The sequence below is a fragment of the Eumetopias jubatus genome, unplaced genomic scaffold (genome assembly GCF_037043125.1).
Source record: "Eumetopias jubatus isolate StellerSeaLion01/CBP00866 unplaced genomic scaffold, mEumJub1_p1.0 scaffold_3, whole genome shotgun sequence".
Classification (NCBI taxonomy): domain Eukaryota; kingdom Metazoa; phylum Chordata; class Mammalia; order Carnivora; family Otariidae; genus Eumetopias; species Eumetopias jubatus.
The window spans coordinates 85,899,439-85,920,466 of NW_028274809.1; the positions used below are offsets into that span (position 1 = coordinate 85,899,439).

The following is a 21,028-nucleotide window of genomic DNA, read 5'->3' on the forward strand; positions in this document are numbered from 1 at the left end:
GAATGATGCAGTACAAAGCCTTTTCAAGCTGGCTTCTTTCACTTAACAATATACATTTAAGAGTCCTCCAAGTCTTTTGGTAACTTGAGAGCTCATTTCTTTTTATCACTGAATAATATTCCATTATATGTATGGGCCACAGTTTTTTTTTTTTACCCACTTACCTATTGATAGACATCTTGGCTGCTTTCAAGCTTTATCAATTATGAATAAAGTGGCTGGAAATATTTGTGCACTGGTTTTTGTGTGAACACAAGTTCTGAACTCATTTGGGTCCATATCAAGGAGCACGATTGCTGGATAGTATGGTATAAATATGTTTTCCTAAGAACCTACTAAACTCTTTGAAAGTTCCAGTACCATTCTGCATTTCAACCAGCAGTGGATGAGAATTCCTTGTTGCTCCACATCCTTGTCAGCATTTGTGGCTACCAGTGGCTTAGCTTTTCGCCATTCTAATAGGTGTTTAGTAGTATCACATTACTGTTTTTTATTTGTTTGTTTGTTTTTTTAAGATTTTATTTATTTATTTGACAGAGAGAGACACAACGAGAGAGGGAACACAAGCGGAGGGAGTGGGAGAGGGAGAAGCAGGCTTCCCGCAGAGCAGGGAGCCCGATGCGGGGCTCGATCCAAGGACCCTGGGACCATGACCTGAGCCGAAGGCAGATGCTTAACGACTGGGCCACCCCGGTGCCCCTCGCATTATTGTTTTAATTTGTAATTCTTTGATGACATATGTATTTCCTAATTTTTAATTCTCTTACTTATCTATTACATATTTTTCTAACATCTGTGATTTTGACCTTTATGTTTCAATCATCCATTTATTCAATTATTTATCCACATGCATTCAGTGTCTACTATATGCCAGTAACACTTTTCAAAGCTAGGCTATTTTTCTTTCTTTTACCCTTTTATTATTCTTTTTTCATTTTCAGTTTGTCATATTCCACTAATTATTTATTTCACATAAACTGTTAGTTTGTCCCTCTCTCCTAGTCTATTAATCTCCAAGTGAACTGGCTATCTCTTACTTCTCTGGTGATAATTGTTTCATTTCTTCAACTTTCTCTTGTTCCCTTCAAAACTTTCATCATTATAGATTCATAATACATACAGCACAGAGTCGGTATTGCTAAAGATGAAACTACTGAAAAAAATGAAGTGAAGAAATCACTTACCTTGGTTCACAATAAATCTTAACTTCTGTATTGTTGCCAGATTGCCACTAACTCGGTATATTCCATCAACATCTAGACCTGAAAATAAAAGGGCATGTTTTATATTTGCTCATAAAGGAACTGAGATGGTAAAAGAAAAAAAATTAAATGTGGGAAGGAAGGTAATAGTAAATCAACGCCAAATATCCCTTTCTCATAGAGAAGACAAATTTCTATGTTCTAAACCAAGCAATCTTCAATAGTTTAATTTCAACAAACTAATCATAAAGTTCAGTCATAGTCAATCATCAACAAATTTGAATCTAGTTTAATCATAGAAGAGTAATAGGTAGCATTGGATTTCACACTACAGTTAAGATTTAGTCCCAACACAGGAATTAAACTGGTGGTAGGTAGGAGAAAAACCTTCACTTATATATTATTGCCCCTTTCTGGACAGAAAACAACCCAAGGCATTTGTGGGATCTCCCTTCCTTCCTACTTTCCTCCTTCCCTCCCTCCTTTCCTTTCTTATTCTATTCTATTCTATTCTATTCTATTCTATTCTATTCTATTCTATTCTATTCTATTCTATTCTATTCTATTCTATTCCATCCTGCCCTGTCCTGTTTCATCCCATTCCATTCAATTCCATTCTCTTTTTTCTTGTAATCCTATAACATAGCATGCATTGGTCTAATTATTTTAAACTACAGAAGAAAATTCTATTCCCCAGATGTATAAATAGTTTGATAATCTCTAGTATATTACAGGTAATGGGGGTACTCTCTTATGGAGGGATAATAAAGAAAAAGGTCTTCGACAAAATGCTGAAATTAGTTTCAGAGTATTTTAAAACTGGTCATCTATAATTCAAAATAACCTATCCTGGCAGTGGATTTGGATGATCAACCACTTGTTTTCCACACATCTATTTATAGCATCTAGTTATTTCCATGATCAAGTTATCAAAAATTGAGGAAACAGGAAAATAGAAAGAGAAACACTTACTGAAACACTATTATTGTCCCTAAGGAATGTGGATAACATAATTTTAATGTCAAGAGTGTATATTCCTTGATGTGTCCAGGCCCTCAGAGAGGCCAGGGATGAGGTTACCACCCAACTGTCTCAACTATTTATGGAAATGGCATAGCACCAAGATTAAACATTGTAATTCACAATCATACGTATTAAATGAGTTGGTAGAAATTATTGTCATAATATAACAGAATAAGGGCTTTGTAAAGCTCTTTATAGTAGGAATAGTTCTGCCATTGTGCAAAATATTTCATCAATAGTTTAGGGTAGAATAACATAACTTGCAACACTGACATTGATGGTATAATTCAAAATAATCATTCACTATTTTTTAATACTTTATTTTTTTAGAGCAGTTTTAGTTTATAGCAAAATTGAAGGGAAGGTACAGAGATTTCCCATATGCTTCCTGTCCCTCATAGATGTATAGCCTCCTCCATTATCAGCCCCCCCCCACTAGGGTGATACATTTTTACAATTGAGGAACCTACATTGATACATTATAATCAATGTTTATTGTTGCATTATGGCTCATTTTGGTGGTGCACATTCTATGGGTGTGGACAAATACATAATGACACGTATCCATTATTATAGAGTGATACAAAGTATTTTCCCTTCCCTATAAATCCTCTCTGCCCTACTATTCATCTCCATGATTTTTAACCTTCCATGTGATAAACTATGGAACAATTTGGAATAATATCAATAAAATGGAATAGTTGTTAGCAAACGTATTAATTCGTTTGAGTTTTGTAGTTCTAGAATAATCTAATAATAAATCACTGTCTCTGTCCCTTCATGAGAATTATGAATTTGTGAGGAATTAAGATGAGGTTGGACACCTATTAGTGTGTATGAGTGTCTAAGACACATCATATATTTATAAAAATCACATATATTATTTCATCTTAATGCACAAAATAGCTACATTAATGAAAAGTTACTCCAGTGTGTTTGCTTTTAAGTACAATGTGCATTTGACAACTGAAATGTAACAATAATCCTAATTAAAATTTTTCTAATAGGTAACTCCTAGGTTTAGTATGTGACCATTTTGGTCTTCAGCATATACACTTATACCCAGAACTTTATAATTTATTACACATTACTTTTCTTGCTTTGTCATTAGCTAGTGTTTGGTACCTAGATTTACCCTAAAAATTTTAAATAATATGATAGATTTTAGAAATATTAAAACTTCCAAGTAAGTATGTCCCTTTCAAAATATTTCCTCTTGCAGTTATATATAATTTTTTTCTGAACATGTAGCTATTAGGGAAAATATTTTGGAATTCTTTAAAATCACCTTCAGTGGCTCCATATTATCTGTAGAAAAATTTTTCTGGTGGCAAGTTTGGGGCCTTTGGTAATAGATTTGTAATTGGAACTAGATAAAGGTCATTCAAAACCATGATTGGTGAATAATGTCAGCCTGCTTGCCACCACAGACAAAGTTTCACCAAATGAAAGTTGTCTGGTGTTTTCCCATGAGTTACCAGTTTCTTTGAAAGAATGTGAGAAAAAGGATATTTTAGTAAATAGAAACATTGATGCAATATGCAGACCTACATTCTCTAAGTGAGAAATCTTAATATGATTTTTTTAGAATTGGTTAAATTAGCCCTGTTTAAAATAATGATTCAAGGTGAAATGTTGTTTAAAATCTATTACAATACAAACAAGAAAATTCGCTATACAATTCTTTTTAAAATCAATTTTTGTTTTGCTAATTAGTTGGACCCTTATCAGAGGTCAATAGTAAATGATGTTACTTGAATGTCAATGAATTTTTATTGCAAATAAGGACTTTACTTAAGTTTTACTTTATATGCATAACTCTTTATTCAAAAGGTACAAAATCAAGCACATTTCTATTTTGAAGCTGGGACTCTTTCTTTTCTAATTATTTTATATGTTATTGTAAATGCATATGTTGTCTAGAATTGTAAACTGAATTTCAATTACTGAAATTACCCAGGATCCAAAACTTTCTTTTCCTTTTCTAGAAATTTAAAGTTACAACATAAGAAGTACCCCCCCACACACACACACACACACTTGGTGTTTCATAAATTTTCAGTAGAAGTTTTTTCTTTGTCTTTTTTTTTTTAAGTTGGGTAATCAAAAACATTTGAAAGAGCAGTATGGGTTGGATATATTATGCTTGAGCAATTGGAAAACACTATACTGTTTAAACAAAGCAGCCTCATCCTAAATTAATAACCCAATTTTCTTCTGGGATAAAAGGAGGGAGGGCTGGGGATGGAGACAGGGAGCGTAACTCAGACCAGTGCCACCACTGTGGTTATAGAACTAAGTCACAGCAGAGAAACTGCTTTGTGGCTTAAGATAGAAACCAGAAAGTAAGAGGGAGTAAAGCAAAACATATTAGATGCAATTTGAATCTAACTTGACACAACTTCCAAGCCCTTTGGATTCAGAGATATCAACACCATATATCTTGTGAAGGGTAACAGTCTCTGGCATTAGTGCTCCTGCTTCAAATGGCTTATGCTGCCCTACTATCATACTTTCTAAATTACATAAATAGAGTGAAAATGACAAAGTACATATTAAAAAGGAGGGCATGACATTTTGCCAAATAATCTGGAACATATCTGTGAATTTTAGCAGTGATAAATTATATAGGTACAGTCTTGAAGTTGATTAGTCTTCCCCCGAATGCCTCACAGAGTGGCAAACCCAAAGTCCTAGGAATTATGACCCAAATTGCAACGGTTCACGTGCCATCCTCTTTTTGCTCCAAGAACTTTGAAAGTCATGCCAAACCAAACCAATGTAAATTGGTGGATTTGGACATCCTTTTCATGACCACATTATCCTTGCTGAATTGGAAACTACTTATTTTGGAAATATAATTAGACCTCTTAAGATTTTTAAATGTGCAATGTCTTCAAGGTACCCATGCTGTGCTTTGGTGAAGTTCGGAGAAAAATCACTTTGAAAGGTACTTCTTTCAAGAAAATACCATAACTGGATGCTGACAAGAACTCTTCTTGTTATGCTAAAAATACTTTGGGAACACGGTGACACTAAGTCATTTTCATTTTTTTTTTTTAAACAAACTGGCATTAGTGGCAGTAATGAAAAATTCTCTGAAGAAATCCATGTTCACTGAAAGGTCATTTATTTGTTCATCATCAGCTGACCGTTTCAAAGTAGTGTTTACCATTGACAGAAATCACTGGGTGTTGCTATAGGAGACTTTCAGAAGTCTCTCTCCGCTAGCCCCCACCTTTTCTTCTGAAGAAGTTAGACTAGGATAGACACACAATTAGGAGTTATTAGACTAAATGGTGGTCTAAACCCAGTGGAAAGAATGCAGCTGTCATGAGTAATTCCCACTATAAATCTTAGACACTTTCCAAAAAGAAATCTAAGAGACCAGCACTGTTTCCACAGTTGACTGGCTTATCTGCCAAAATACAGGCAGTTTTGAACAATGCAGATGAGCCTGTTAAAAATAGTTGCAAACGGTGGATTAGGTAGCATTCTTGGTAGCTTGAATGATGGGCAAACCACGAAGATGTAGAATTTGAGCTTGGTTGAGATGTGTGCCCCAAAAGCTTGCTTGTTTTTCTGGAACATAACAAAATGCATCTGAAACCCTGGAGTCTGAATTGTGGGCTGGGAATTTTGCGCAAACAGCCCCTCTCCTGAGATTTATGGCACTTCCTAATTCCTAGGAGGCCAGAGCTACCGCAAGAAGAGTCATTCTCGCAATTCTTTGGTCTTCTGGCTTTTCCCTCTGGCAAAAACCAGTGAGCATGGGAACACCCACAATGCCCCCAAAGATCTGCACGTTTCTTTCTTGGTCCTTCTGAAGGTCCTGCTTGAGTTTAGAGCTGAACATGAGGGGAAGTTAATGTGCCTTTCAGACCTATTCCTCCTCCCCTAAATTGAGTCTCTCCAACTTTTTATTGCCAACTTATTTGTTCTCACACTTTAAATCCAATGACTGAGAGAATAGGATATAATCTGAAACTCTAAATTTAATTCCTACTCTGTCTCAATGGCTGGTATTTATGCTGCATCTATTTGCTGGCTTTATTTAACTATTAATAACTTCTCGTGAGATGTCCATCCTTGAAGAACGATTAACTTAGGAAATACTTGACACGATTCTGATTGTCAAAGAAGATTTTTCTACATGTTAACTTTATGACTTTATAATAACCATTTTGAATAGATTTTTTTTTTTTTTTTTACTATAGAGGCAAATATACCTCTTGGGCAAAAATGAAAATTAAGCCACACAAAATGTTATACAAAAATACTATATCTATTCCATCCTGCTATCCAAAGATAATCATTGCTAACATTTCAGTTGTAGTTCTTTTTGTTGTTACTCATTTTATGTTAATGTGTCATATTTCTGTTTATTAATTTAACTTTGAATGGTATTTATTGACTCCCTATTAGAAAAGAGAACGAGTTTAGTGCATGGTTCCTATGTACTCTCTCTGTTCTTATTAGTTACATTGGCTTATTTCTATTTCTTAAGTCAAATCACCTCTGTGCTATAGAAAAATAAGAAACTTAGTGCATTTCCTCTTCCTTCCCTTTCCTTCCCTCATAGTTACAATTTTATCCTTTACGTTATTCCTTGTATTCTCAGAGTTTAAGATTATTTTATTTTATTCTCTATAAATATTTTGTCACTTACCTATAATTCAATATTAAATGTTACTAAAAAAAAAAGGAAGGTGATTGAGTTCAACACTAAAATTTTGCATCACAAAGGAGCTCTCCCAAAAGTCAAGGCCTGATGTGTTTTCTTTTAGAGGTTCCTTCATTTCCTCAAATTAAGCACTGCCCAAAAGAACTTCCTGTGATGATGGAAATGTTCTATCTACCTATTCAAGCCAGTTGCCCTTGGCCACATTTGGCTGACTTCTGAGTGCTTGAAATGTGGTTAGTGCAATTGAATTTTTATTTTACTTAATTTTAAATACTGTAACTTTGTGACTACCATATTGGACCGTGCAACTCAAGGTCACAGTGAACTACTTGGGTTCCACTGTTACTCTCTCTTGGATTTATTTTTAAGAGTTTTGTTTTCATAAAAGTATGTGATTGGTAAATTTTCTTATTTCTTCTGTCTCAATGACTGTTTTATTTTGCTTCATACTGAATTGTTCATTTAAATACTTGTTTGAGCCTCATTAACTTTTATTTTCTAACTTTGAAAAAACATTTCATTATTTTCTAGCATCTCTGCTGTTAAGTCTGTTATTAAATTGATCATTGATGCTTTGTAGGTCAATTGCTTTTTCTTTTGGGATTTTTTTAAAAAAGATTTTTCCCTTTAAACTTGTAGAAGTAAAATTTTATTCAGATGTGTCTACATGTAGGCCCTTTCAATCAGAAAAGTTTCTTATATTATTTTCTTGATATATCCTTCCCTCTATTGTCTCTTTTCCATCTAAAACTACTTAAGATGGATGCTGTTCCAATATCAGATTGCCCTTATGATTGAAAGAGCAAATTAATTAGAATATATGGTGCGTCATGGGTATTTTTGTATTTGCACACATCTTTTTTTCCTCCAATTAGCTTCAGTCTTATATGGGGAGACTAAATGAGGGTTTCTTGTAGGATGAAGGGGTGAGTAGACAGTAAGCTAGTAGTTCTTCAGTTACCAAAGGAGGGAGGACCTTATTTTGGATAAGGAATACTTGAACTGTTCTGCTCCTGGACAGAGCTCTCCTCTCTAACTCTGAGTCTGAGTTACCTTATTCTCCACTGCCTTCTTCCTCAGATGCCAACAGCCTCTCCTCTGTTTTTGTAGAACTTGTTCTCAGGCTCCAGCAGCTGCTGCAGGTGCTTGCTTGGTACAGGATACATGGAGAGGGGCCCAGGTCTCCCAGATATTAGATCTGATATGTAGTGAATTATTTATTTATTATCCTCTTGCCAATTTCTGCTCTTTTTATTCAACTCCAAGTTTAGATATTCTCTAGAACATCCCTGGAAAGAATTGTGCCTAATTATTGTGTCTGGGAATGGTGTTTCTTCTGCTCTAATTTCTCCACTTGTTTGATCCCATCTGCTTTCTGTCTTCTTGGAATTTCTATTTCTGGTCGGCTGATGGCACCTTTTTTGTTTTCAGCAACATTATTATTTTTTTCTTTTTCAACATATCTTTTCTATTATTTCATCAGGATTTTTTGAGGAAGAAGAAGCAGACAAGTTTTTTTCAGTATGCCAGCTTTTATGGGGCCCTGCATTGTTTTTCATAAAGATAGACTTTTTAATGCTGAAAACAAAAGTTTCATTAGATTATGAAGATAACTAGCTGTATAATAATCTTCTCTGTTGGCATATGGGATATAAATAACCTGGGATTACATTATGAATATTTAAAATATTCAAGTGTCTCTAATTCTAACATGGGGAAAATATGTTAATGTAGGGTCCAGGATAAGTATACTCCTCATTTCCTCTTATTTCTCTCACTTCTGTCCTTTTATTTGTATTTACAGAAATTCTATTATCACTTATGATTTCTCAAATGTTCCCCTTATTACTGCGATTGTTTTATTTTTTTTCTCTTCCATTTGTTTCATGATCCCTTTCTGCCCTTCCTTTTACATTTTCATCTCATTTTGATATTTTCTCCTACCTTCTCTGTATCTCTGCTATAAAATCTTATAGAGACAATTGTCATAGTAAGTTTTTCTTTTTAAAATCATAACAAAATACTTACTTTCAATTAGTTTAATTTTGATTATTGAAGTATAGTTGATATACAATGTTATATTAATTTCAGGTGCACCACATAGTGATTTGACAAGTCTATACATTATCTTTAACTTTTCTTCACTATGTTTGTTTGATTGATTTGGGTAATAGTCTTTTTTCAATGACTTATGTCTGAATGAAATGAGTTTTTCATCTACCAGATATTTTGGAGTAGATTCATAGGGAAAAGAAGAATTTTAGTCCTCTTAAGATGTGAAAGAGATAAATATTTATTGCTAAAATTTTTAAAGAAACATTAGAGTGAAAAAGAGATCACTAAGAGAAGGGTGCTTTTTTATTTCTGAGAAAACTGTTTACGACCTGTGATGCTGATAAATGTGACATTATTTTATATTGTTTATATAGCTAGTGTTTTAGATAAGGACCAAATTCCAGATTTAAATTAATGTCTTAAAACTAAAAGAGCACAAAGTAAATAATATATGGGACTAAGGACAAAATGGTATCAAACACAGAATTTTGGATCAGAGGGAGAGATGTTGGTTTTTCTTCAAAGACTATTCATTGAACACTTGTGTAGTTAGGATCATTATCAAATCCTACTCTCTCACCCCTCCCCCCCAAACTCGCATCTGTTTAAGGTGTTATACCAGGAGATAAAATTGTTAAGGATCCTAGCCAAAAATAGTTACATATGTATTTGTCATTCATTCATTCATTCATTCATTCATATTTGTTATTTGCCCAGGCCTGACCTCTTAACCAGTTTTGTCCTATTTGAGCACCTGAGAAGATAAACTTAAAATTGGGAGAGGAAAAAGACAAAATATCCTGTGTTAGGAGCATTACTAGTTGTGTTTCTTGGTGGTCCTGTATTGTACCATTTATACGTTAAAAAGATCTATGGCACTAGTATTTGTGGATGGTGGTGGGGGATGGTTGACTTTCTTACTTTTAAGTATTCTTCTTATTTTTTAACGATTTTATGTATGTATGTATTTAGAGAGCACAGAAGGGGGAGGGGCACAGGGAGAGAGACAATCTCAAGCTGACTCTGTGCTGAGCTCCGAGCCCCACCTCCCACAACCCAAGATCATGACCTGAGCAGAAACCAAGAGTCTGGTACTCAACCGACTGAGCCACCCAGGTGCTCCTACTATTATTAAGTATTATTATTGTTATTTTTATATAGAGTTACTTTGTTAGAAAAAAATTGGAAAACCATTTATTGAATTAGTTTCCCATCTCTCCAGTTCCTTTTAAGTTGGACATTGGACACTTTGAGAAGTACAGGAGAATCACACTGAATTCTTTAAATGTTATCAGAAACACAAAAGCCATCCTCCTCAATGTGCAAATCTCCTCAATGTACACTGTCTTTTTTCACTATTAGAATTTTCTCCTTATATTTCTCCTTAGTTCTTATCATAATATTTCACTGTGTCAGAATTGGAGGTGCTCATCCATACCATCACAGTCCAGAAAAGTAGAGAGTAGTTTATAAAAAGTCCTGTGAAAACTCACATCAATACTGAGGGCTAGATCTTGGTTTCCATTCACTGTAATTCTTTTTATGTATTAGGCTTATTTTTGCATATAACCTCCATACATTTCATTCAGCTCATATTCCATTTAGATGTACCAGTGAGCCAAATGCCTTTAAAATCATGCTTTTAAATGTACAGAATACTAATTGATAGGCAAATAAAGATAAAAAAAAAGGAAAAGAAGTTACAACATGCTGATGTGATACGGGTGGAATTTATTTGTGTACCCTCCTTAATACCTAGTAAAATGAAATGAGAGTCTAAGGATGGCATCCCATGTGTGGTTCCTCATGTCTCTTACACTTTGATCCTTACATATCTGTCTAAACCCAGCGAAGAATTTGAAGCTTAACAATATGAAGCCTGTAGGATGGCAGACACAAATATGGTTTATAGAATTATATTGATCTTAGAATCATTCTGAAAGTATCTCAAGGTAAGAAGGATCTCCGAGAGACCTTGAATTTGCCTGTGAAACTTCACTAGAAAACCCAATGTCCTTGATTTGACAAGACAAAATGATTTCTGTAAAGTAGAAAGCAAAGTACCTGGACATAGTCTTTGATAAATTCTCTTACATGTTTCTTTCTTTCTTTTCTTCACTTTCTCTCTTTTCTTAGTCTTGGAGACAAATATTAGCCAATGATTCTGATTATCATTAAGTGAGAGCTCTCGTCTTGAGGAAAAATTTCATGTGTCTGGAAGATATTGAAGTTGAAGGTTGTGTTTGGTTCATCGCATCTCATTCTCTGAGTTTCTTTTATGTTTGAGTTTCATTGTTATGTTCTGCTATGATCGTGCTGATGTAAATAAATCATTTTTTGGTATTGTGACTTGCTCAGAGTGTTTCTTTGAAATACATAGGAGTAATAAGAAGGAACAGGCTAATTTGGTCAGCCATTATCATCTGGTAGTTTGCAAGCAAATGCACTGGCATAACGTGAATTTCAAACAGCCCTGGGTGTTCACCGCAGCGGGATCCGTGGAGCAGGTTTAATGAAAGAAAGCCAGTTTCCTGAAGGTGTCATTCCTAAGGAAAGCTTGGAGCTTAGGAAGGGATCATCTGTAGACTATGCCCTTGCACGCTTTTTCTTTTAAAAATTTCAGCAACAAACTCTTTCATGAGTTAAAGGCATGCACTAAAAGGCTTACCAACACAAACAAGAAGAAAACACTGAAAAATGGCTCCTTTGGTGATGAAGTCAAAATAGTTAACATAAAGTCTAGCCTTTAATCCCATTATACTTGAAATAGATATTGATTTAAAATTCATATACTTGCCCTCATTCTTTTCAATCCCCCTACCCCTATTTTTTTTTTAAACATCTAAACAAAGTGACCTCATTGTTTTCCATTGGACTTTTTTTAAACATTGGCTGGGATGATTGAGATTCAGGAATGTGGGAAAATGGATTCCCAAACCACGTCCCTCCCCTTTCATTCTGAACTGTAATTTTTGGCTTGGCTTGAATCACAGTCATCGCATTTCAGCCTGAATCTCTCTGTAAAGTGATCTTTCTTAAACATTTCTCTCACTCATCAAGGGATCAGAAACAAAGCTGTTCTAGTCTTTCAGCAAAACACTTACAAGCAGCTTTTACCGAGAAGTTGCAAGAGCTAAATTTCCTCTAAAATTGTTTGAAAAGTGAACATTTTCAGTGCCTCGTTGTCCTTTTTGTGAATCTTGTCATCTGTATGCCATGAGCTCCAGCAGCTATTTTAATCTGTTTTTGTTTGCAATCCATTTGGTGTCCACCCAAGGAAATGCAGGTGATTCTAATTAACTTACTGCTGAAGATGTAGGAAAAAAGTATCTCAATTGTGTCGCACAGAATTATACACTTAAAACCTTTCTTCTATTATTTATAACATATTATTAATGAAAATGATTGTATGAATATGTTTACCACCTAATTCATTGCTGTTCACTTTTTTAAATCAATGAGGCTTATGGCACAGAAAAAAGCCACACACATACACAAATACACAGACACAATACAGACCCTAAGCTGCTTGCCAACTTTTATTTAACAAGAGTAGCAACTTAAAAATAACATTATTTTTACTTTGTGCAACATAGTTTAATATCTGAAATAACCCTGTTCCAATAAAAACCTATTGAAATACTCTCAGCCTAACTCTGCCCTGAAGGTAAAAGTGATTAATTGAAAGATTTTGGCAGATCTCTGCTCACCACCAGGGCAGTTTAATTTAGAACACATTCAACCATTTCTCAGTGTCTCTGTGTTGGTGGAGCATAACTTTTGATCTTCTTTGGGGAGGTGCCTCTAATTCAGACCCTTTAGCTAGCCACTTCCTGGAGGGTTCTGATGGCTTGCTTCTGCTAAGCATTCAGGTAAGAGAGAGCCCTTCTGGCTGTGGCTTCTAACGTGGGGCAGGGAAGCAGAATTCCAGACACAAAGGCAAAATAGACTACAAACCTGTTTGAGTATATCTACCATCGGTAAATTTCCTATTTAGATCACAGACGAACTTCTGAGAAATTCTGGTGCCAATAGACTCTTTTCTAGTTAAAGAAGAGGCTCCTGGCCATGACAGTGAATGAGACTGAAAAGAATAAACTTCCTTCTTCTCAGGAAATATAAATAAGCGTATTATTTTCTTTTTGATAATACAGGAGAGATTATCATGTGGGTATTGTTAATACTTCTGCTAAACAGAGAGATGGGGCTAGTACACAATCCTCCCTTTTTGGCAAATGGACCTGTGTTAAATTGTGGTTAAGTGGAAGGAAAGACGAATTCTAATATATTCTGGATGGAAAGACCTTGAGTTGGGGAACTCCAACCTTGCATACCACTTAACACATATTGATTAGGCACTTATAGTGAAAGAGTGTGCTAGGCACTGGAGTTATAACAACGAACGTAGTACACAGTCCAGATACGATGGAGCTAGTATTGTTCTGAGACACTGACGGTGAATCCTGCACACAAATTGATGAGTTAGTAAACAATGGCACCTGCAATCTTTAATATTTTCACACATGCAACACATCTGAGCAATACACTCAGGTTAGTGCATGCTCTATAGCCAATTTTAGAAGGAAACAACATTATGATATATATTCAGTTTCACATTATATCCTCAAACAGTTAAGCAATATGTCACATATTACATATATGTTATGCAGTACTCTCTATATAACTATATGTTATATGTATCATATATATATTATGCCTTATACTATTAATAGTAATTATCTGTACAGTGGGATTATAAAAGTGATTCTGGTTTATTTATTATTTTATGTATTTCTGACTATTTTGTATGTGTGCTTATGTATACACATATGCATATGTAAGAGTATGTATATTATTATAAACAAAAACAATAATGGTATTTATTTCATTACCAAAATATCATGCCATAGATTACATTTCTTTGTTATGATATAAGTTTATGTTCCTATAGGCTTATTTGAATAAGATTGAAACATAAAATTATTGAGTGTCCTTGAATGCTCTATTATGTATCTCTAATTTATCTGAAACATACTTTAAGACCCATGATATCAGATTCCAAGGCTTTATGAGACACAATAGAAATCTCAAAATTTAAGTATTTTACAAACTAGTCTATTTTTGGACAAATCACACCCAGGTTTGGAAATACAAATGCAAGTTTTCTGCAATAGTGCCAAAAAGACAAAATCATTTCCCCTAATTGTAAGCTCTAACTATCCTTGGACAATGTATACCATTGTCATTCATGATTGTAAGTTTTGTACAAAAAGAAATGCATAGATAAAGACCCCCAAAGCTAGCACCGGGGTTGGCTTTTTAAACTTCTACTATCACTCCATAAGTAGAAAGGTAAGGCATGTTCTCTTTTAGTGGTTTAGGAGAGACCTATCTCCTCAGCTTCATTCTTTACTACTTGAGGGCTGTTAACCATCTAGTAAAGCATTGCACACACTCTAGTTACTCAAAACATTACTTGTTGACTGAAAAAAAAAAAAAGACATTCCAATACCAATTGTTCCCTTATTTAAACTCATCTAGCACTAGTATAATACAAACCAGATTTCCTGCTTCTGGAGAGTTTTGTCACATAGGTCTACATAAAAAGTCTTATTGAAATATTTGTGTGTGTGTATGCATATTTAGCATCTATCACTTTTTTCTGATCTCTTGTCACAGAAAGAAGGTATCTTAAACTAAGACATGCTACATATGTTGATGTTCATTAATATAATATTTATTGAGTGTCTATCTCATATATGTAATTTTCTAAGTGGTAAGAAGCCAAGTTACAAATACATCTCATGTTTTCCATTGTATGGAATTTAAATAGTGTCCCAATTTCCCCATTTTCCCTAAGGGCTGGCAGATTTTGAATTTTAAGAATATTAGAAAATCCATGATGATTCACTCTAGCTGAGTCTTGAAGTGCTATAGAAGTTAGAAATGAAAGATTATCAATTTGCAGACCTGGAGTTTACACCATCGGTCCCCAAGGTTGGTCTTAACATTAATTACAAAGTCCATACTTAGGGTATCTTTTCAGAAGTTTGGGGATAAAAACACTGTCCTAAAGTGTTCCTTTTATTCAAATTTTCTTAGGTCTAAAATTATGCGATTAGAATTTTATTCCTTTGTCTTCAAATCCCTTGGAAGGATTTCACGTCAAACCTCACTAATCATGGGCACTTTAGTGTAGATTAATCTATTCGGTCTTGACCTGACAGCAGACTTCAGCTACAGGGACAGAACATACAACAAGACTTCACTTGTGTAGGGTATGGGACCGGCAGAGAGAGCAGGTGACAAGACGGCAAGTGTGATACACAATGGGAAAGAAACAGAAAGGGGAAGTGGGTGTCCTCTACTGGTTTCAAGTTAATCCAAGGTAGTTGTCATTATCCAAACGCTTCCCCTGCCTGGATTTTCTATTTTCAGATATACCAGGATACAGGGAAATGGTACGAAATGGTCTTAACGTATTTAAAGATTTTGGGGAGGAAAGGAACATTTTTCAGCCTGTCTAAACACATTTTATCCTTAAACGTACTTTATTCTTATCATCATAATAATTTTCTATCATGTAAAAAGTGTAATAAATTATCTTTCTTCAGAGACGACGTATACAATGATTTTTTCATGTAGGTGAGTATAATGCTCTAAACTGAGGTTCAAAGCTGAGCTTATATAAATCCATATAGGGCTTTGCTCTACAGATTGAAATTCTGTGAAGACATACATTGTTCATCCTTGGAATCATGAGATCTCTGCAAATCAGGCCTTTCTCCTTTCTGCCCCATGCCTGCAGAAAACAGTCTTGGAGCCTCCTCCCACCATGTCATTCCTCTTCACCTGCACTGTGTGTGGAGCTGCCTGTTTTAAACCAGTGGCTCCATCCGAAACCCCTCAACCTTGTAGTGGCCTTAAGTCTCCCCAAGTAACACCGCCTAAGGCTGATCAGCAGGAGACAAACAGCCCTGAACAATGGCAGCCTCATGAGGTCCTAGATTACCCAGTCTATTTTCAAGTTTTCAAACAAACCTTAACAAAGACACTAAACCCAGAAACAAATGCACTTCTATTAAATCATTGGCCATAATATCAAAAGGAAATAATGACCTTATTTTGCCCAAATTTAGAGCAAAGTACGCTACAAGCAAACCCTTAGAGAGGAGGAAGATACTAAGCTTGGGAACATAGCATGCTTTTTGAGATGTCAGTATGACACCCTTTGCCCTTCTTTGCCTTATCAAAAAGAACAAAGCAGAATAAAACCCTTCTTCCCTGGTGCTTGGAAAAGACTAAAAGATCTCTGGAGACAAAGACATTTATTTAATGCTAAATCGTTGTTACCTCTTAAAACTACTGTACCCACGGTAACACTCAAAGGAGTTTTAAGGATGTCTGAACTTCAAGCTAATATATAAATGATATTCCTGAGGCAAGTTTGCCAGGAGGAGGATATTGGAGGTCAGACACGGTGTTCAAGGGGACATTATGGAGTAATGTAACTATCTAGCAAAGAAGAAGAAGGGAGCAAATGAGAACCCAAAAATACATCCTTATCTGTCCTGGGGTTGTCCTTATTCAGACCCATGTTTTTTCCCTGTGACAAATTTCACTAACAGATTTGTAGTTGTCTTTTTATGGTTTCAGGATTTCAGACTCCTTCCAACTTTAACTCAACCTACCAACATTAGTTATGATATCCTGTTATAAATATGGACCTCAAATTCACTATTTGAAGATGTTCAACAAGTAAAAACCATTTCCTCTGACCACGATGCTGTCAAATGGGACAATGACAATAAATGATTCAGGATTTTGAGTAGAAAGGTCTGTTTTCATTCTTATATGGCAGGTATGTTAGAAATAGTCAACAAGAGGAGACTTCAAACACCTTTAAAAGAGAAGTTATTGTTCATAAAATAGAATTTCTGTGCAATCTCCAACAGTTTTAGTTAAACAGATAACACTTATTTTTTCTTTGTTTTGGTAATACAATTTGTAGGAGTTAATTTTAAAAATATGAAATTTTAAGAATTCTTTTTAACTCTCTGTTATACAAAATATTACCTTGCTGATTAATCCACAGGGTTAAAAGCAATATTATTTTAAATATTGAAGTTTCCCATATTTTGTTCTGTAAAGACACAGAAAAATATGGCCAAATGATATTATTTTGACCTGTGATCCTTGTTTTGGATCCATGGTGATTCCTTTTTGCACACGGCACTCAAATTGTTTCTGCTGGCTCCTCAGGAATCCAAAGTCTCTAGAACAATTTCCAGCTAAGAAGAGTTGATTTGTAACATTAGTTTAATCTCTAGCCTAGTAACTTTCCCCTTTATACATCTTGTCTAGTAGTTTACCCAGTTAAAAAAAAATTATCTGCTCCTATCCATAAAAAGCTTGTGGGAAAAAAAGCCTTTCGGGTGGGAAAAGAATTTGAAAGGAAAAAATGTACATACATATATCAGACCAAGAATTAAAAGATGAACATTATACGTGAGGAAACATTATAAGACGGTTTCACTATATTAGTTTTTCCAAGTCAGTGTTCCAAGCCAGTCTTGGATTATGTGTGAAAAGTAAGAACTCTATACTGTAACAGGTGCCGGCAGGAAACTCCCATTAAAGCTTATGAAAGTTATGCCTGTAAAGTCCTGGCATCTGAGAATGCATTATGCATCAGATTTTTCTCACTAGAAAAACAATATGAGGCTGTGACTACTTAACAGTATTCCCAGTCACTATTTTGTTAACATCATTCCTCAGGGATAACATCTTTGGTGACCTTGTGCTATATGTAAAGTATATATCAGCCTTCATTTCAACACTGAGAGTGTGCATTGTCTTCTATATATATCAATAGAGATGTTGGTCTACCATCTGTCTGTCCTAATCAGACCTAATCATAAACCTGACAGTTTTTTTCCCTTTAGAATCAATAGATTTATACTAATTAATCCATATTTAAAGAGTGGCTCTTCATGTGCAACATAGCAAATATTTATGAAATTTTATTGCAGTTTGGAATAGTCTATGGAATATCAGGTAGTAAGTAATATGGGTTTTAAATCTATGGTATTGACTCAGGTTGGAAAGTCCTAGCATTATGTGTGGCACATAGTGGGTGCTTAATAAATGTCATCTTTGTTTTCCTTATGTAAATCACCCCATAATTGTATGGCCACATCGTCAAAGACTAATGGTATAATTCTTTCTTTTTTTTAATTTTATTTTATTATGTTATGTTAATCACCATACAATACATCATTAGTTTTTGATATGGTGATCCACAATTCATTATTATAATTCTTTCAACATAAACTTGCTCACTTTAGAGTTAACAGGTAAAACCTCTTCCTGTGATGAAGCTCACCTTTCTAGCCTATAAATTCTAGAGGTTAAAATATTTCTTTTACTAATATTTGCCTATTGAATACAACTGAATAAAAATTCTCTTTATTCTATAAATCTAATGCTTATAAGAAAATTGCTTTAAGCCCAATGGGTAATTTGGGTCTAAACCATTTATCAAATTAAAAACTGAGATAAAAATTTAGACAGGAGTGAATGTTAAACAAAGCCCAGGGAAAATGGCTGTGAGCCTGTATATATCCAGATGTATATGTCCATATCTAGGCTTGTAGCTACACTATGGATTAAATGTTACTAGCTTGCACTTGTATATGTATATATAGTTTTAAATATGCTTTTCATGTATCAATAAATATATCTTTAGTAAAAAGTCCTCAGTTAGGGTAATATAGTCACCTTCCAGAACACACACACACACAACCAGCACCAACCCAGGCAATCTGCCAAATGTGGTCGCTCTGAAAAGGGTTTTGCTTTAGGGCAATAGCAAACTAGCTCACCACCCCGCTGCCCTGTCCATTCCTCACCACACGGTTCTTTGCTGTATCCTGAACTTCCCCTCCTACAGTGAGGGAACATTTCTTTGGACTGTTTTATTGCCAATATATTTTTACTTTGTATGATGAAATGAAACAGGGGACTGGTTTCATTAGAAAGAGAGGTAAACAGAGCATTAATTAAATTTGCTGATGATACTAAATTGGGAGGAACTGTGGACATCTGTGAAGACAAAAGAATCATACAAATGGACTTAAAGAGTTTAGAAATATGAGCAGGAAATAATAAAAAGAGATTCTGCCTTAAATAATGCAAGCTAATACATTTGGGAAAAGATAATCAGAAACATGGCTACTCAGTGGATAGTAGATGCCTGGAAAGTGGTGATGGTGAAAGAGACCTAGGGGGTGATAATGGGAAAAATTATACACAAACTTACAGGGAAGTAGGCACAATGCCCAGAGGGTTACATATAAAAGAACATAATTTTTTGAACTAGAAAGATGATAGTCCTACTCTTATGATACTGTTAGATCTCAAAAGCATCACATTTGTCTGTAGTTAGTTGAATTCTTCAGGTTCATGAAATAACTTAACACTATTTGTTGAGAGACTGGTTTTACCCTATGAAGGATGAGAAAGTCCGCTTTGTCTGAAACCTGTCCTGAACACCAGAGTCTTTGCTCTATTTCTGTCTTATCCTATTGTAGACTATTACTAATATGGTATATCATACAGATATTGATATAGATATTGATATGAGTGTAGATACATATTGGCTATGCTGCAAACAATCAAAAAAACTCCTTACTTTCTACTTTTAAGGAGTTTCTCTTCCTTCTGGATAATATGACTTCAAGTTATGCTTCAAGAGCTATCTAAACACTATCTCTTCTATCAGTTCAATGAGTCTTCAGTGTATAGGATTTGATTCCCTAAGGATAGATGCATGGATAGATGGATGGAAAGGAATTTTGGATAATATCCATCTCTTCATCCATTTAATCATATATCATGAATTGAGCCCATACCATATGCCAGCTTTGGTATGCTAAGCACCGATGAGACAGAGATGAACCAGACACAATCCCTAACTCTGAGACTCATACTCTAGATGGAGAAACAGGTAAAGACACCAGCCATCACACCCCCATGCATTAAGGGCTGTATTAGGGAGAGCAAAACTGTCATTGGAACACTGCGGAAAGAAATCTTAATAATGTTCAAGAGACCGTGGAGGGGTGATTGAGGATATAAATCAGAGAATATTCCTTGAATAAGGGGACTCCTGTGCTATGCACAAGAGGATAAATACGAATTTGGCAGGTGGATGGGCAAAGAGAGGGTCCCTAGAAAGAAGGAAAGCACATGGAAAAATACCAGTCTTTGGAAAAACTTGATGTAGTTGATATTCCTGGAACATAGGAAGCAGCTTATGAGAATATGAGGCCTGACTGTAGACAGAGGTCATATGCTTATGGGGATAATTAAGATGGAATTTTGTTTATCCTGATGGAAAAAAGAAACCATTGGAGGGATATTCTAAGAAGGCATAACACAATTCTATTTGTGTTAAAGAGGAAGGAGGTTGGCATGATTGAGAAGGTGTCCTGGGCAGAAAACAGAACAAAGGCAATATCAATTAGGAGGTTTTTCTCAAAAGAAATTATGGAATTCTAATCAAGGCCATAGCAGATGAAAAGATGAATGAGATTCAAGAGATAGTAAGAAAGGAGATATTATTAGACTTGGTGAATAATGCTCTGTGTAAGTAGAGAGAACAGTCCAAAATATCCAACATATTTCTTTTTAGAAGAATGGGGGGAAAAATAGAAAAGAGGAATGGGAAAAATAAGCCATGATGCCATTGACTGAGTTAAGGAATAAAGAGGGAGGAATAGATTTGTTAGGGAAAGTAATAAGTGCAGTTTGAAGAAGTTGAGTTTGAGATACCAGAGGAAAATTCAAGAAGGGTTGTTCTTAGACCTGAGAGTAAGACATAGCTTGAGGAGTCATTCTGAAATAGGAACTTTGAAGTCATTGAAGAAAATCACTGAAGGTTTTGGTATCATTGAGTTTATGCTGAAAGAATGGATAGAGAAATCCCAGAGTCAAGAATTAAGTCCGGAGGAAAACACACATTTCTTATGCTGTCAAACTCTGGGCTAAGGGCATGGACTCC

The 21,028-nt window shown here is 35.0% G+C and overlaps 1 protein-coding gene across 3 annotated transcripts in view; it reads right to left on the reverse strand.

Annotated features, from left to right (window-relative positions):
* Window positions 1-21,028, reverse strand: part of ARHGAP15 (Rho GTPase activating protein 15) — a 604,646-nt gene that overhangs the window by 196,689 nt on the left and 386,929 nt on the right. For all 3 annotated transcript variants that reach the window (XM_028123793.2, XM_088021728.1, XM_088021729.1), the window contains exon 11: window positions 1,185-1,262. In XM_028123793.2, coding sequence (XP_027979594.1) covers window positions 1,185-1,262 — 78 coding nt within the window. The remainder of the gene's footprint in view (window positions 1-1,184; window positions 1,263-21,028) is intronic.